The 19,927-nt window shown below is 29.0% G+C and overlaps 1 protein-coding gene across 2 annotated transcripts in view; it reads left to right on the top strand.

Moving 5' to 3' along the window:
* Window positions 1–19,927, top strand: part of Culd (CUB and LDLa domain) — a 45,529-nt gene that overhangs the window by 12,240 nt on the left and 13,362 nt on the right. For both annotated transcript variants that reach the window (XM_075365068.1, XM_075365067.1), the window contains exons 4-11: window positions 3,145–3,359; window positions 5,466–5,619; window positions 7,106–7,141; window positions 8,910–9,086; window positions 11,232–11,450; window positions 17,494–17,613; window positions 17,915–18,037; window positions 19,034–19,144. In XM_075365068.1, coding sequence (XP_075221183.1) covers window positions 3,145–3,359; window positions 5,466–5,619; window positions 7,106–7,141; window positions 8,910–9,086; window positions 11,232–11,450; window positions 17,494–17,613; window positions 17,915–18,037; window positions 19,034–19,144 — 1,155 coding nt within the window. The remainder of the gene's footprint in view (window positions 1–3,144; window positions 3,360–5,465; window positions 5,620–7,105; window positions 7,142–8,909; window positions 9,087–11,231; window positions 11,451–17,493; window positions 17,614–17,914; window positions 18,038–19,033; window positions 19,145–19,927) is intronic.

The following is a 19,927-nucleotide window of genomic DNA, read 5'->3' as shown; positions in this document are numbered from 1 at the left end:
TTCCACTTAAATGGTATGGTGATTTTTTACTGTATCCTCCTTTTCTTACAAAATAATACCATAAAACTTTTTAATTCCTACCACTACTCCTGCCATACTGTGTTTTAATAATTTTGTACATTCCATTGATCATTTTAAAATCTCTGTAAACACCCCTTTCCTCCTTAATACTGCCCATACTTTCTTTCTACGGATGCTATTCCTAATATAATTTCATTATTATTAATTAATTATTTTGATAAAGATATTGTAATGAGTCAACTTATTTTTGTAATTTTTACTTATACGAGGTGTGTTCAAAAAGTAACAAGAATTTTGAAATTTTGCGGGTTGTATTAATCTGATTCTCGGGATTTTTTTGTTGTATTGGTAAACATGTCTGAAAAGTATCTGTATATTTTTATCCATACTGGATGTTTAGTCTGTTGTCAGCTGTCAAAAGGATAATATGTGTTTTGGTATGATCGGCGATTTTTTATTTGTATAAATAATGGATCAGAGAATTTGTATTAAATTTTGCTATAACAATGGAATAAAGTGTAGCAATGTTTTAAAAATGTTAAAATATTGCCTTTGGTGAGTCTGCAATGAGGTAAAGCAAGGGTTTACAAGTGGTATGAGCGTTTCCAAGAAGGTTGTGAAGACGTTGAATATGACGAGCGCCCCGGATGCCCCAGCACATCAACAACCAATGAAAACTTGGAAAAAGTGAAAGAAATTATTATGAATGATAGATGGCCGAATCACAATCAGAGAAGTCGCTGATGTTGGAATATCAATTGGCTCATGCCATAAATTTTTTTGGATGTTTTGAGTATGAAACGTTTGACAGCAAAACTTTTTACAAAATTGTTGAATTTTAAACAAAAAACAGCGGCGAATGGAAGTTGCTCAGGAGTCACTAAATAAAGTCAACAACGATGCAGAACTACTGAAGCGTGTCATAACAGGTAATGAAACATGGGTTTACGGATATGATGTCGAAACTAAGGCACAATCGTCCCAGTGCAGGCATTCTGGATCACCAAGACCGTAAAAAGCTCGACAAGTGCGGTCGAATGTGAAGGTTTTGCTCACTGTGTTTTTCGATTTTAACGGCATAGTCCATCATGAGCTATTGCCACAAGGTCAAACGATCAGTAAGGAGTATTACCTACAAGTTCAACGCTGTTTGTGTGAAGCAAACTGCATTTGTGGCGAAACAATTCATGGCTTTTGCATCACGATAATGTGCCTGCTCAGACTTCATTGCATGTTTGTCAATTTTTAGCCAAAAACAACACTGTAATCATACCCTAGCCGCCATATTCGCCAGACATGGCCCCGTGTGATTTTTTTTATTCCCATAAATAAAGAGAACCTTAAAGGGCCGTCATTTTATAAGCATAGATGAGATTAAAAGCGAATAGCTGAAAGAGCTAAACACTATTTCAAAGATCGAGTTCCAGAAGTGTTTTGGGGATTGGAAAAAGCGCTGGCATAAGTGTATAATATTTAATGGGGACTATTTTGACTGGGATAACATTAATGTAGACGAATTAATAAAATTCTTTCCAAAAAAAGAATTCTCATTACTTTTTCAACACATCTTTTAGATGTCCATGAGTTTGTATCTGAAAATAAAATAAAATTTGATGTTCCAATATACAGAGTGATTAAAAGAAACGAGAAATTTAAAAAATTAAATAACGTTAATGAAACATTTTTTTTAGAAAATGAATTTTATTTTATGTAATTGTACTAATGTTGCCATTTTAGGATACATACATTTTAGTTTATTTTTTAAAGATGACATCTTGCAGGTGACCTCCTCTTCTACGTAAACACTCACGAAGTCTCTTCGTTAAATTGTTCATGGTTTGACGTAACATCTCAACTGGAATTTCCGCAATTGCTTCTCGGCTCTTTGCCTTCATCAGTTCTTCCGTTGTAGCAGGTCTACTGTGGAACACTTTGCTTTTAAGGTGACCCCACAAAAAGTAATCGCAAGCTGAGAGATCAGGCGATTGGAAGGCCAACTAATGTCACCATTTCGTGAAATGACACGTTGTCCAGACAATCGGCGTACAGCTGCCATCGATATTCGTGCAGTATGTGACGTTGCTCCGTCTTTTTGAAACCAGGCTGTATTAAGAATCGGTGAAAATCTCTTTTGTTATTCAACAACAAAGGTTTCAAGCACGGCTACGTAACGAGCCGACGTCACTGTAATCGCAAGACCGTTGTCATCCTCAAAAAAATAAGGGCCTATAACACCGTAAGATGACATAGCACACCACACGGTCACTTTCTGGCTGTGCAACGGACGCTGGTGTAGCTGCGTAGGATTTTCTTGCACCCAGTATCTGAAATTTTGCTTGTTAACAAATCCACTGAGGTGAAAATGCGCTTCGTCTGACATCCACAGTTCGTGAACAAACTCTTCGTTATCATTTATCTTCTGAAGCATTACATTACAGAATTGTGCTCGCACAACTGCATCGTTCGGTTTCAGTTCCTAGACGATCTGCAACTTGTATGGATGGAATTGCAAGTCCTTCACTAACATTCTTCGAACACTTTACCATGCAATTGTAAAGATGCTGAGAGACGACGGATTGACCGATGTGGACTTCGTGTGACAGCATCTTGTAAAGATTGAACATTCTGTGGTGTACGGACGGTTCGCTCACGGCCTGGAGGTTTCTTTTTCATTGCCGAACCGGTTTCCTCAAAATTAGATATCCATGTTTTAATTGCATGTGTTGATGGAACACGGTCGTGCCGTCCCAGATTAAAATGACGGCGAAATTCTCTACGCGCTCCCTCCACACTGTCATTGTTTTTGTAAAACGCTTTGATAGCAAATGCACGTTGCGCACCACTCCAAGGACCCATGACAACTAAATGGCAGGTTAGGTTAGAGAGGCTGGCGCCACTTATCAAGTGGTACCAATCGCCCAACACAACTACCAAAACAACACAACTTTCAAAATTTCCCGTTTCTTTGAATCACTCTGTATATGAAGTATTTAACATTTAAAAAGAAAGAATGTAATTTATTTTAATTTAAACTTAGATTTCATTGAAAGAAATTGTTTAAATTGTTAATCTGCATGATATATGATTTTCTATTTTTTTTTTTTTTTTTTTCTTTTTTTTTAGGAAATCGTGAATTCATTAAAGGATCACCAAGTAGTAATATGAATGGTGGAAATGTTAGCCATGGAGGTTCATTCTCATCACCCTTTTTTCCTTCTCAGTATCCTCGTGATTATGGTATAGAATATGTAATTACATGTGAAGCTGATTCATCCATGAATTGTCGTGTTAGAATTATATTCAGTGATTTTCAGTTAGCTGATACATCTGTAATGGAAGTAATTTAATTGTTCTTTTCATTCATATTAATTAATTTATTTTTAAAATACCTCATTCTTATTTTGTTATTGCTTTATTCAAGATAATGAAGTACTACAAATTCAGTGAAATTGAATTATTTATTTCTTGAAACTGGTACTTTTATTTAGAAGAATATTTAATTTATTATACCGTTTAATGTTGGCTCCCTTAGCATTAATAAAAATATGACAATATTTAGTAATTAAGAGTTCAGTAAATAAAATTAAGCCTTTTTATTTGTGTTTCTTTTAAACATTGATGTAGTTTTAAATCAACACTCTACATAGTCATGGACTACTTCACTACTGAAGTTGGTTTTATTTTTGTTGTTTATAAGAAACACCATACTGCAGTTAAAATTCATAATAACAATATATAAATCTTTAAATTCTTAAAGAAAACTTTTAATTGCATTCTGTTTCATATATTAGTCTGTCAACTCATCATTAGTACAACTCAAATGAAATAATGCCAATTTTTAACCACAATACTAATGTGCATTATGTTTTTAACCATGTTAATTGTAATTCTCACTTAAAATAGTGTATTAGTGTCTATGATTTTGTAAAGTACATACACTTTTTGTAGTCATTTAGACTAAGACATCACTGAATTTGTAGTAATTCGTCATTATCATTAATAATTTGTAAATAATGCAGGATGTGTCTTCAATTTATTAATGACTAGAAAGTTTAATATTATGGCATTTTTTAAATTATATTAAACTAAATTAAAAAATCGTTGTGTTTATCATAAGTGTACTATTCTCATTACTGATATTGTAAAATACTTTTTTTAATAGTTTGTCCTTTATATTTATCAGGTATGAGTTTTTATTATACATATTTTCTTATTTTCACATTCAATATTAATAAATTCATAATTTCTTGTTCTTTGATTGTAACTTTTTTCTAATCTTGGTACATATATTTTTCAGGTATGCTTATTTTTTCATTCTTTGAGTTTCATTTTACTTAACATTCTAAAGAACACATTAATTGTAATCAATGAGAAATGACTGTAAGAATCTAATAATTTATCACTGATGATTACACTAAATAAATAAAATTTATCATGACCAGCCCAATTTGTTTTCTTTAAGCAGTTCCCATTGAGAACTGATTAATACAAGTTGTAATAAAATAACATATATATTCTTAAAATAATATTCACGTACATTTATTTCTACAGGAAATAAATAAAAGAACACAGCAAAGTGATTATCACAGTAGAACTAGAGGCATGCATCCATCCAATCTCACAATCAAATGATTGATTACCATGATTAAAAGGTGGAAAAACTTTTATTTCACTTCAGTTAATATGCTTAATTTTTTTTCAGTTTATGATGTGTAAAATCTGAATCTTTTCCATAAAAAGAAAATGGGCAGACACACACATACACGCACGCATGTATATATAGGATGGTTAAAGATGTGTAAAATTTGAATTATGTTTCTTTATTTATTATATTTCTTCATTAATTTTTATAATTTGTCTGTTAATACAAAGTAATTTTCAATTATTGAGTCTTACCATGAAGTCCTTGCTTTTATGTGTCACTTTATGTTTGATTGAAGCTATATCCTGTTTATCCAATGTAAAATTTCATGGAGTAGTAGGCTATTGTGTCCAACTTGTAAAAGAATTTCCAGTAGTAATATTGATGCCACAGCCACAACCCTATAATACTACAATCTCTCTTTGGAGACAAATCTGAAAATGAAAGAAAGTCATCCTAATTTATTGATCCAGCAGACAGCTTACAATTACTAGAGAAATATTTATGGGATGCACAAATGTAATGGATATTGGTCACAAGTAAGCATTTAAATAATTGTAATTTGAAATAGATCATAGTGTACAGAACATGTGATTAAAAAATATTCCTCACAGAGAGCTCTGGCAATATAGTGGATTTTAAAATATTTGTTAAACTGATTGAAATTTAAAGACTGATTTAAAAAATTACTTAGACTGAGGAATTTAAAAATAAATAAAGCAACTGCTAAATTGTAGGATAATATTTTTTACAATTAAGCATGAAAATAGAATTTTATGAAGACATTTATGTTTTTTCTCAGTTTTACGATTCAACTGGTCTACGGCTTGATGTGGTAAGTGGAGCTCAGTTTCGCCCACCTGTTATTTTATCCACAGGTTCATCAGTTCTGATAAGATTTTATGCCAATGGAGGCTCTGGCATTGGTTATAAAGCAGTCTATTCTTTTATTACAGGTTAGTATATATATTAAATGAAATATAAACCACCAAAACACAGTAAATTGATAAATTAAACTACCATATTAATTCCAAGAATCGATTTTCGCGGATCCCGCATTTTCAGTTAATATTAAATTCTATAATTACATTAAAATATATTTATTTATGATTTGTTAATGTTTCAGAAATCTTTTTTGTAAATTTTAAAATTTATTATGGACAAATACGCAAATTCTGTGTATTTACAAAATTTACATTTTAATATAATTATAGAATTTAATAACAGCTGAAAATGTGGTATCCCATGAAAATCAATTTTTGAAATTAATATGGTAACTTATCTATTTACTTTGTTTTGGTGGTTTATATTCCATTTAACATTAAATTTTATTTAAAATGTCAATATGTTAATAAATTATTTGAATTGAAAAATGTGTGTGTGTGTGTATATACATATATATATGTATATATATATACAGCACACAATAAGTTGACACATTTAAATTTTGGATAATATATTTATTTTTACATTTAATATGATTACAATTTTACATAGCAACAGAGTTTGTGGAAGTTCTTTTACTGCATGACATGTTCAATATGACTGCCGTTACCCCTAACAACCTTCAAGGAGAGTGTGTGTCTCAATATTCTGTACTAAGTGATTTATTTAATATAATTTAACAGTACAGAGGAATAATATGAATCTTAAAAAGTATATATATATATATATATATATATATATATATACACTTTTTTTTCTTTTTTTTTGAAATATATAAATAACTTTTGTCATATCCAGTATTAAGGGTACAGAATTAGGATTATATATTATATGTTGGATTTTTGTTACCTTTTTCTCCAAGAAACTGTAAAATAAAATTTTTAGTTTTGTACCGTCAAATACTACCTTAACTGTCAACATAATGGCACACAATTACTTAATTGTTGTGGAAACACATGATTGATAAATATTTTATTGAAATGCTTGCTGTTGCACAATAAATGAATAAATAATGATAAATCACTTATTCTATTCTTCGAGATCTTCTTGTTTTACAGCTGTTAGTGTTTTTTAATGTTTTTTTTTAAAGATGACATTGAAAGAGAGAAAGAGTTAAATGTTATCTCAGACATGTATGATTAAACAAAGTTTTGAGTTTTAATAGAGTAGTAATATGAAGTTATTTGGTATGTAATTCACTATACTAGATAACAATAATCCATCCCTATGCAGTAATAATAGGGTAAGAATTTTGTATCACAAGTAAACTGAATAACATCTGTAATTAGAGGAATGGGTTTAAACTTAAAGGTAAATAATCATTTAAGTGCAATAATAATTTTTTTTCATAATTCTAATGTTATTTTCTTTTCAAAACATCATAAATTAGAAGAATAAAATGTAGTTCAATGAGTTAATATTTAAGTATTAAGTAGAAAATTAAGATCTAGTCAGTTCATAAGGGTTAATTTTTATGTCATTGTACGTTTTTTGCAGGTTCATTTGAAGAAAAATCAATTAAACCTATTACAGGTAATTAATATATTTAAAAAACTGTAATTAATGTTTATCTTGTTAACAGTATGGAATTCAATCTTTAGCATTTAGTTTTCTTTTTTTTTTTTTTTTGTTTAAGAATATTCAATCATAAAAGATTAAAAATAGTAATTATACAATTTGTTTATATTTTTTGAATTTGCTTATTTGTAAAATATCTGTACTTCTCCATGGAATTTTCAATACACATTGAATTCATTAAAAAAAAAAAACTTAAATGATAGCTGAGAAAAGTCTTAATTTCTGGGTTCTACAAGTTCTACTCCCAGAATATGTTACCATTTATCTCATCATTTGAGGGTGGAGATTTTTAAAGTGCTTTCATAGAGGTACTTAGGACTGAATTGGAACACCTCAAAAATTTCAATTTTCTGAGAATCAGAAGTTTAAGAGATACTAAGATAAGATTTATAGTATTTCACAGTTTTAGATTTTTAGTCAAATTTCTTTCTAATTCCTTTAGAAGTTATTAGAAAATTTGTTAAGCACCCTCTCAGCAATAAATATGCCAATCATTCAATGTTTACAAAAATATAGGACTTTAGTTTCAATTAAAAGTGGTTATAGTCAATATAGTCATCATAAAAAATTCTCTTAGCTGAGTACTGTATAAAATGAATCAAAATGTAAAATTTTTGTTTTCTCACTGTTTAGAAAATAGGAAAATTAGCATTAATGTGATCACTTAGTTCCTATTTTTAATTTTAGGAATTGTTATAAAAATATATATAGAATGATTGATCATACATTATTCAGTACATTTTAGGTGTTAATAAAACAATAACAAAGCAATGTACTTAGATGCATGTTTTATTGTTGAACAGGACATTTCAAACACTTTTATTTACAATTGATGTACTAAATAGACTGACAGATATCAGATCTAATGAAATTTTTTTACCTTTATTGTAAATATGTAGAAATCTTAAAGTACAAGTAAAAAAAAAAACAGCACAATTTAGCTGGAATTATAAAGCAGGAACAGTACTAATGACAAAAATAACAAAGCATCTACAAGCTGAACACATATATAATATTGATTTTTCAGTTGGTGACATGTTCATTTAAGACTCTTTTTAAATGAAGTACATATAATTTAGCAAGATTAATTTATGTTTAATTTAACACATTTAATTCATTCATTGTAAGGTTTTTTCTATTAAAGACCACTTATAATTTTTGAACTGTAAAGGTAATCATTTACCTACATTTTCCAGTTAAGTCTAAATACTGTCATATACTGTCAAAATAATAATTTTACAGTGGATAAATGACTATTTTGTTGAATTATGCTTATTTTTTAATTATAGTATGTGTTCTGCTTATTAAATGCAGTATTTATATATATATATATATATATATATATATATATATATATATATATATATATAATATATATTAATTAATTAATTAGTGTTATGTATTTATATTTTTAATTTAGTTTTTCGAGCATGCCACCGTTTGGTATAATAATTATTATATATGATTTTAACAGCTTACCAAATTCCAATTTGATCTCCTCGAGTGCTTTTGGATATTCTGCCATCTTCAAGAGGATAATTAATATAATCTAATTATGTTACATTATAGTTTTATATATGTTACTCAACTATCTTCTTAAAGATAGCAGAATCGCCAAAAGCGCTCGAGGAGATCAAATTGGAATTTAGTAAGCTGTTTTAAAATCATGTATAATATATATTTTATTTTAAAGGCTTTGTGTTTTGTTTATATTTATTCACAGATTGTGGTGGATATGTAGGAAATTTAGGTGGTGCTATAACAATGATGAATATGGTTGAACGATCAAAAGGGGAAACTATTAAATCGTATGACTGTGTGTGGCTTATTCGACCACCTGGAAATTTTTATCACCTTAAAACACATTTATATTTAAAAGTTGAAACATTTTTGGATATGGGTTAGTATTAAGTTTTCCACATGATAATAACAAACTTATAAAGTATAAATATTATTTTTAATTTCATTTCCTGAAAAGAAAATGAAAAAAAAAATTAATAATAAGTTTTGTACTACTATGAAACAGAAACATTAAACATATATAACTTTTTGAACATGTATAAAGAATAGAAAAGACTGCAGAACGATTCCTTTCTATTCTTTGTAAAACTTTTTTTCTCTAAACTTATTTATTGCATCTTTTGAATCTGATTGTGAATATTATTTATTGTAATCCTTGTTTTCTCTTCCAGTTTATATTCTTTACATTTCCATTACGAAAGTGACTAATCCTAGATTATTTTATCTAATACACCACAAGATTATACACCTCATTTATATTACACCTTATTTCTAGATACTTATTGGTCTACCCTATTGGTAGATAACTCTTTTATCAGTACACACTCCTTTTCATTATCTTTGATTCCTTCTTCATCATAATCTTGTGTTCAGGTCTGATTCTTCTAGATTCATCATCTTGCTATAAGGATACCAGGACCTGAAGAGACATGAATCTTTAGTATCTGGTATGGAAGCTGTCTACAGACTAATCTGAGGACTCTATTTTCTGATAAGTGGCTGCATAACAAATATAATAGCTGAAATGTCTACCAAATTAATCTGTGTCCCCTAATCAATCCCCAAAAACCAGTTTATGATAACTCATTCCACTATGAATGGGTCATGTTGTGATGTGGTACAATACTATTTTAAAATGCACCATAAGCAAATGTCTGATTTTAAATTACATTAAGTACAGGATGTTTCTGATTAGAAATCAGTAAATTTTTAGGATTTGAAAGTTACATGCCTGTATACAAAGGGTTTTTTTAAAAACCGTTTCAAGAATTCTGGGGTTAGTTACAATGAAATAAAGAAAATCTTTATATCAACATCTGCCCTTTTCTTTTTGTTGTTTAGCCTCCAGGAATTACTGTTCAGGTATTACTTCAGAGGATGAATGAGGATGATATGTTTGAGTGTAAGTGAAGTGTAGTCTTGTACAACCTCAGGTTGACCATTCCTGAGATGTGTGGTTAATTGAAACCCAACCACCAAAGAACACCGGTATCCACAATCTAGTATTCAAATCCATGTAAAAGTAACTGCCTTTACTAGGACTTGAACGCTGGAACTCTCGACTTCCAGATCAGCTGATTTGGGAAGACCACCACTAGACCAACCCAGTAGGTATGTCGACATATGTCCAAAAACATTTAGTTTATTGGCTATATGCCATTTTGTAGAATTTTTATCATAATTTATTATTTATGATGGATTTGAATAAATACAGAACCATTTTCTTTTGCATAAAACGCTTAATATTCCTTATAATAATATTACATTTAAATAACCAGCATTTGCAAAAATATAAATAATTAAAATGTTTACATGGTTGCTATTTTCAAATGAATTGAGGGATCAGATTCATTATTTTTACATAAGTAAACATCTAGGTACCCTAGCAGTATGTGAAATTTCAGCTCAATAAAATTAATCATCCCTGAGGAATAAATTTTTATGTTAAAAATGCAAAATTGTGGATAGGCAGTAAACTAAGCGTTTCAAAATATGTTTTAATTAAAATTTTCTTTATTTCAGTGTGGGGGACCATCCCTTCAATTCTTGAAGTGGTTTTTATAAACACTGTATAAAAATTACCAATTAACTTTGTTGTAAAATTATAACAACTGATTTCAACAATTTACATCATTTGTTGTTCTTAACCCTTAGCATATGATTGTCAAGTAAGCTGTGGACTAATAGTTTCTTTTCCACTAGAGTATTGAGGATTACCTGCCAGCATATTTTTGATTCTGCAGAAAGCTCTTGCATATGTTGTGCATATAATTTATGCTGCAAACTGTTAGTGTTAATTAATATTACTTATCAAGCTTGTTTGAACAACAGTAAAATTTAGTAATTATTTGCATTTATTCCTTTAAGTTATCACATTTTGTTCATCAGTATCTATGGCTTCTAATTCTTTTTGATTAAATAACACTGGCAGACCAAAAAAAAAACTTTTTTTATTGTTTCTCTAAGAAATTTTATGCAGTTTTTACTGATTATATATGAAATTATATTGTTTTACTCTATACAGCTGGAAACACTGAACTAATTGTGCGTCAAGGTCAAACTTCAGAAGGACCTCTTTTAGAAACAGTAAGACATCCAATGGCTCAGTTTGCTGGATCTAGACCTCGTACTCATATAAGAGAACATGTAATTCCTCTCAGTACAGGATATTATGTTAGTCTTAGAGGAACATTTAATGTAGCATCTAGACTAGCTATCGTATATAGTGCTTTTACTTATATGGGTAAGAAAATGCTTATTTTTTTATTAATTAATGATATACACAGTCCTTAAGAAAAGCACCAGGACTGAGGCTATAAAAACAGCAAAAAACTGGAAAAAGATTTATTTATATTTAAGCTCCCACATGCTCCCTTCAACGTGATACGTTTATATTGGTTAAAAGGTTACCAAAAGCCCCAGAGAAACCTTCTTTTGGAGTTGCCTTTAGAATGCTTGTAACACTTTCTTCTATGGGATATATTGACTTGTACTGCTTCCCCTTCAATAGTATCTTGACTTTAAAATTAGAAAATAGTCCACTGGGTCTACATCTGGTGAATATGCAGAGTGGTAAAGCACTACTATCACCTATAGTTTGGTAAAAACTGTCATGCATTGACGGATGTATGAGCTGATGCATTGTCGTGAAGCAGGAACCAGTCCTTGGTTTTATGAAAATGAGGTCACATGCGATGAATTTGGTCCAATAAATGTTTTAGGTCATCTTTGTAGACATCAGGAATAATTCATAAACAGTAGACAGCAATTAGTAATACATGGTCGCATTTGACATTAACATCACTACAGCTGGTTACTGGCTTTCCCCTCTCTAATCATCTTCTAATGACATCCTACCATCACAAAACTGAGCAAATCTCTTGAATGAGATATAGCTTCGTTGCCATGTACTTGTGTTATCATTTCAAACATTTCTCCAGCATTTTTTCTGAGAAAAGATTATAGTCTTTTCTCAGAAAAGTTTCAAAAATGTTTCTTTCATTTTTAAAAATGTGACAATAAGCACAAAAATACCTTTACAAAAACAGATATACAACATGAACCACTGACTCAAACTGAATAAGTTTTGTTTTTGTTTTTCACAAGCCTTCTCTCAGCAAGTTACAACCTGACCCACAAGAATGCACCACTAGTTCTATTTTTATAGCTTCAATTCTGGAACTTTTTGTACAGACTGTGTATAGTTGTAATTGTTGATTTTGTTTTGGTTTTTTATTTACAATAAAGAACATAATTAAAATATACATCGAAGAAGCACACTCGTAAAAACGGGAAGTGAGTTGAATCATAGTATGGAATATTTGGTGTTGTATTTAATAGGATAGTTGTGCTCTTTATTGCTTCATGTTGTGAGTGAATGCCTTATGTTACAACAGTAAATAATTACTAGATGACAGACTGAGGAATCAAAAAGGTTAAAATTTAATTGATAGTTAAGCTAGATCTTAAACTGTTGTCCTTCCCAAATAATAAGAAAAGCATTGACATTTTTTGTTGTTCCCATACACATTATTTTCAAGGAAAATTAAATTTACTGGTATTTTTATGCTCTCAGCATACTATTTTAATGTAATATTGAATCTTTTCATGTAATATACCACTGGTTGTTTTTCATTTTTCACTTCATGATTCTGTTAAATTTATTAAGCATGATACATATGGTATATATTCATTTTTACATGTTTCATCATATTTTTGCACTATTATCCACTGAAGTTCAGGGTTATCAAAATAAATATGATATAATGAATTTTATACCAAAATATGTTTTTTTTTTTTACTAATATTCAAAAACAATGGAAAATTACAAGATAAATCAGATGAGCATATGAAATACATCATGAATTAGTTTTATACTAAAATTTTAATTAGCAATTTATGGCCATTTGGTTTCTTAAACAATGTCCTTATAAAGTATATGTTTCAGTACTTACGGACTTGTAAGTTACTGCTTTCTTCAATGAATTGATCACTTAATTCGCTAAAGGTTATCAGTCACTCTGTGTCACTGACTTAATTGTTCTTTCACTGTTTCATTGTCATTCATAAAATGTCAAATTTACTAAATAAATAGTTTACATGTAGTCAGAATGCAAGTTATAAAATCTCCACTTCTTGTCCTATGTAAGATCCTCTTTATCAAAGAGATCTCTGTATAAAATTTTATATATGTGTTTTTCTATATAAAATCTGCTTTTTGGTATAGATTATGCATATAAAATATCTTTTGGTATGTTTACTTTTCCAAATCGTACTAGAAAATCTGTTCATATGGAGAACAGTGGTCTTTTATAAACAAACATAGCTCAACTTTACAGTTGTATGGTTATACCAGCACAAAACTCTAAATTTCTATTATATTAATATTTCTAATTATTGTTTTGTTAATACATGGTTCCCACTGGCAGGAAAAGTTAGGAAATATAAACTTAGTCAGGAAAAGTCAGGAGTTTTTAGAAAAGATCAGGAAAAATTGCAAACAGTTTCAAAGAAGGGAATTTTTGTTACGAAATTAAATTTAATTATGTTAGTTATTAATAAATTATGTTTTAAGTAATACCAATGTATTATGCTTTCCTGGTGTCAGGAAGTGGTGAACCCACTGCCCAGTACACTGCAAATGTGTGCTGCAAGCAGCCATTAACATGCCCTGTTCTTACTTACATTCCCTCATCATATTTTATATTAAAGGAGGAATATTCCAAACTGTAGTTAATTTTTTCACTGCTGAAATTTTATCAAAATGTTACCACTGAAAAATTTAAAGGTTGTTAACTGTTTTCTTGGAATTTTTCTCAAACCACCTTGAAGTTTTTGTTATATTTTAGGTAATTAATTGCTTTTGAATGGCAGCTAAAAAGACTCTGTTTAATGACCAGTGGTTAGATATAAACGCACACCCAGAATTCATTTGGTTGAGAAGAAGATTGATCTTATTTCAAACTCTGGGATATCTGAAAGAAATAAAAACATCAGAAGGTGATAAATTCAGGTTTTAAAGAGTACCAAACTTTATTAGTTAAACTCTTTTCAAATCTTGTTACCTTTAAAATTTAAAGTTGTGACAGGTCTATCATTGTTATATCCAGCTGTGATCCTTCATGAGCCTGAACTTGGTTGTGACAAAATGAAGTGTTTACTGGCAGCATTATATGATGCTAATAGATTTACTGAAAATATAGCTGAAAAAGCTAGAAAAACAGTATTCTTTGCTATGCATGGATGCTAAAGCAGCTCTTAGTAGCGAGTTCAAAATATTTTCACCAGATACTCAAAATGATGACAGTAAAGAATTGAAAGGTAAAAAGAAGTTCGATAATTTTTTTTCATCTATTTAGCAAAAGATCCAAAATATATGGACCTGTGGGAAATAGTAAAACTATGGCTAATTTTTTCACATGGAAACGTAACAGGTGGAGGTGGCTTTTCCATTAACAAATCTCTTCTAGTGGAGAATCTGCACAGAGACAATAATTAATCAATGAAAAGTTTTTGATGCAATTGTAGATTTTGGGGGCAAGGAGGATGTTTTCATTACCCAAAAAATGCTCACTACAATGAGAAGCTTTAGAAGACGATATGAAGCATATCTTATGATAAAAGTAAAAACTTCTCTCAAGAAGGAATAGAGCCCTGAAAAAGAAAATGCAAACAGAATTAAAAAACTGGAGAAAGAAAGAAAAAAGTTAAGAGCTACAACCTTGGCAAAAGAAGAACAGGTAGCTACCAAAATTAATTTTTTAGAAAAGGGCAAACCATTAGAAACCTAAAGATATTGAAGAAAAGTTGTGTTTTATATGCTTATAATAATACCTGCGTTTTAAATGTACATAGTACGTATGTAATGATATCTCGTATTATTATTGATAGTATTTTTTTTTTTTTGTATACGTAATAAATTTTTCAAGTAAATGTTAATAATGTTTATTTTTTGTACAAAAAAACAAACTTTTCTAATCTATGTTACTTTAGTCACAGTGATTTTATTTTTCCTTACATTTCCCATTGAGATCAATTTTGTTTATTTTTCATGAATTAACTGGAAGCAGGTACAGCTAGTTGTACATAAAGTAATGGTAGCAGGGGCTGCATTGGTTGCAAATACACCATTTGAATTCTGAAAATCTGAAGATTGGTTGCAAAGGTATAACAACAATTCTGAGTAACTATGATCGGTTAGATCGAGAGTATATCTGATGCATGCAAACATTTGCCTTCAATCTACTAACAAATACCCCGTTTTAATTTTGAAAACTGGATGATTGTTTGGAGAGATATTATGAGAGAAAAAAAAAAATTTGTTTTTGGAAACAAATGGGGTTCCCAAAACCCCATTTGTTTATATATATATATATATATATATATATATATATATATATATATATATATATTTGTTTATATATATATATATATATATATATATACATACATATATATTTTTTTTTTGTAATGAAATATATCCAAAAACCTTCTCAGTTATGCTAAGAAACATTGGTAAAAATTTGGTTGTGATTGATCGAGCAGTTTTTTATTTATCCCAAACAAGCAAAAACCCTCTTCCTTTTTATATAATAGTATAGATTGTTTTTTGCTTACTTTGTAAAATAATGTAGGCTGATTTTTGTAAAAAATCTTTAAGCAATCTTAGGTGCAAGCCAATTATTTTTAAAAATTGCTTTAGTTAGTGTTTATTTCTTATCTGTGTTACTTTTAATAACCATGATGTTCATTTTTATGTAAGAAACTTATTAAATATTGTTGTTATTTCTTTTGTACTTGGCAGTGTAATTTACTGAAACAATTTATCATGAAAAATAGCCTAATTGTAAATGTATATTGTAAAGAAATCATTAAAAAATAAACTTAAAAAATTAATCTAATAATAAATAATAAAAAAAGGTGCAAGTTGGGCAGCTATGAGGACGTTGGAGGCTGCAAAAAAAAAAGTATATATTTTGCAGAGTAAATGGTACTAGCATGACATTGTGAGAGTCAGGAAATTTTTACTAAATTGCTCAGGGAAAGTCAGGAAAAATGAATCTTAAAATTTGGTTGGAGCACTGTAGTATAAATTAGAAGTTTGAAAATGTACAGCTTTAGTCAATCAGGCCCCATGTGTGTGTGTGTGTGTGTGTGTGTGTGTCCCACTGAATACAATAGTTAATTTTACACGTAAATGGTTGACTGGTTTTTTGAAAATGTTTTAAATAATACATTTTTAGAAAACTTATTAATAAATCACTTTAATAACTGTATTTTATTTATAAAATAAAATGTGAATAAGTAAGAACTTGTCAATAATGTGAACTTGTCAAGAACTTACATTAACTGGATCTGTATCTGATGCTTTGAAATCATTTTCACAGCCACTTATCTTCCCATATTTACACTAATTTATGGATTATCTTATCTGTTAACAGCACTATGTCTTTCTTATTCATACAGCAGTCTAGGTAATACTTTTTTTTTTATTTCTATTGCTGTGAATGAAAAACTTAGAAGCAGTAAAATCTCAAAGTAGCTGTTTCTCAAATATTATCTATAATTTATCTATGCATTATATGCATTAGTGTAACATTCTACATACAAAAATCTACATTAAAAGTTTATTGGTATTTTAAGATAGAGAATAATAAATATCATTTTATCAAGTATAGCCATTATCAACTAGTAAAATTAATTTACTGATGTTAATAATAATATGAATGATGTATGCTGAACACACAAAGATTTAATCACTCATTTGACATGGACCTTGACAAAAAGTATGTTTTAAAAACACCTTAAGCTCCTCTCTTTCTTTCTCTGTTTAGCCTCCAGAGCCACCATAAGGTATTACTTCAGAAAATGAATGAGGGTGATATGTATGATTGTAAATGAAGTGTAGTCTTGTACAGTCTCAGGTTGACCATTCCTGAGATGTGTGATTAATTGAAACCCAACCACCTAAGAACACCGGTATCCACGATCTAGTATTCAAATACATACAAAAATAACTGCCTTTACGAGGATTTGAACCTTAGAACTCTCGACTTCAAAAGCAGCTGATTTGCGATGACGAGTTTGCCACTAGACCAACCCAGTGGGTTGGTAAGCTTAAGCTCCTGGGATGGTATAAAAGCCAAATATGCTAGAGCTATTTTAATTTTTTTTTTTTAAAGAGGTTGTTTTTTATCACTGAATAGTAGATTTCTATAGTTCAATTTATCAATGAACCATTTTTAATCTGTTTTATTAATTATTTTAAAATGTCTGCTCTGACTTAGATTGTTTCACGGGATCAGATTTTTTATGTCAGAATCATCGTTGTGTACCAGCTGTTCTTACTTGTGATGGATTTGATCACTGTGGGGATAGCAGTGATGAACCTGAAACCTGCACTAGAGGTTCGTATAATTCTTTGCTATTTTTTTTTTAACTTTTATTAATATCACTAATTAATCTTGTGATATATTTATTTGTTTTAATAAATGCAGCTACATTCAAATGTTATGTATATGTTTTATTATTAGGATATTTAACAAAGTAAAAAACTGAATTTAAATAAAATGCTATCTAATTTTATTTATTATTCAAAACGAGTGGGTTTTTATTGAGTGGATTTTTTAAGCTTCAAAATATTTATGTAATTTGTTTGTCTTCATATTCTTAGTTCACATTTCATAAAATGATTTATTTTTATTTTAGAATGGGAAGCGCAGCCAGTCGATCGACGATGGTATTCTCATACACCAAATTATTATTTCCCAAAAATGGAGCGTTATCCTGATCTTAAAACAGCAACTTTAGTCTTTATTGTCAGCAGTATTGGTAAATATTTAATTTCTTGACACCATATTTTAGATTTATTAAACATTTTGTGCAGCATTATTATTTTTAATCTTAGCTTTTTTTATACATATTTAAAAATTAACAAATTACTTGCTTAAAAATGGTAAATCAACCTTAATCATAAATTAACAGCTTAGTCAGGCTGCATTCTTCTAGCAGAAAGTAGTTTTTTTGTTAAAACCAATTACATCTTTTTGTACTTACTGCTTTTTTATTTCTGTTTGTAACTTTTACAGAGATCTCTTCTTCTTTAGAACGGATATTTTCATGTAAAATAATTAAAAACTATGGAATTACGTAAAAATACTGTATTCTTCTCCCTGAAATTAATAAATGTTTTACTTCACTTAACTGAAATAACAAAATAATTAATAATGTAATGATAAAATTGGTTTCAACCAAGTATACAAATGGCTGAAATTTTTTACATACATTTAAAGAAGTCATAAAACATGTACCATAAATTACAGCTATTTTTTTTTTGCACATAGATTAAAATAATATAAAAAGCTTCACAAATTTTTGTAGAATTTAACCTTTTTTGTCATTATGAATTTCAATAAATAAAGTTTATTAAAAAATTATTGCTTTTTAATATAAAATTGAATATTTTGAACAGATTTTTTGAATAAACAGTAATTTTTTATAAAATTGATTGAAGTAGTTTTTAAGTAAGATGATTGATTACCCAATAAATAAAAAATTACATTCTTTTTTTCAAAATGGAAGAATAACTTAGACCAAAAATTGGCTCTAAGAAAGTTAAAACTGTTTGTCATCAATCACTGAATTTAACAATGCTGAGTACATTTCCCTTTTGAATTAATGCTCTTAATATTTTATGATTTACGAACAAATTAGTTCATGTGTATGCTAATTAAAAGATTGAAGTTTTCTTTATTTAAGGTATAATATTATCATTATATACTTATGACAGAATTCTTGTAAATAAAATTTTAAACTATTTTTTTTTAGGTCTTGTTATGTTAATAACTGCTTTAGTGATTCTTTTATATCGTATGGGTGCTAGAGCTCGACAACAAAGAGAACTTCAGAGTCGTTTACAAACTATCAGCGAACTTCTAGGTAACAATGTTTTATTTATCATAATACTACTTGAGTAATGACAAAATTATAATTAACGATAGGGATATTAACTACATATATTATCTTAAAAATGATATGAATATTTTAAACAAATGTGAGAAAAATGTAACAGTATTTATATTACAGTAACAGTAGCAGTATATTTTGGAAAACCAAAAAGAGAAAAGATGAAAGATGAAGTTATAGATAAGAGTTGTCACTGGGGGGCTAAAGGAGATACAGCAAAATAGGCTGAGATGTTTTGTAAGTATAGAATGGGAAGAAAGGTTGTAAAAGCTATGTTAAAAATAAATAAAAAGTGATCAAGGTGTTTCACTTGAAGAGATGGCTAGATAAATTGTTTAAGGATGTTCTCAGGAGAGGATATAATGGGATTTGAGTAGGAATGATGCAGACAGATAAAAATGGAGGCTTCTGGTTCATACCGTAATCCAGATTGAACTGAATATTGCAGAGGTAAATTTATAACTACCTGACTAAAAATGTGATAGTTTGTTTCCCAGATATTTATTCTGATTATATAATATACCATTTTATAATTTTATTCTCACTATATCAGATATATACATATAATATCTAAGTGGATATATGAATATTCTGAACTGATAAAGAATTTAGAAAGAAGTAAAATCGTTGATGGAAATGGTTCTGAACCTCACACTTGCACCAAAAGTAAGTTTGAGGGAATGAGTATTGTAATTAATAATTTTAGAAATTGACATAATTAATAATGAATGAACTGAAATTAGAATTTCAACAATG

The sequence above is a fragment of the Lycorma delicatula genome, chromosome 4, assembly GCF_047948215.1.
Source record: "Lycorma delicatula isolate Av1 chromosome 4, ASM4794821v1, whole genome shotgun sequence".
Classification (NCBI taxonomy): domain Eukaryota; kingdom Metazoa; phylum Arthropoda; class Insecta; order Hemiptera; family Fulgoridae; genus Lycorma; species Lycorma delicatula.
The sequence above is the reverse complement of the archived record's forward strand: the minus strand, read 5'-3'. Positions and strand labels throughout refer to the sequence as shown.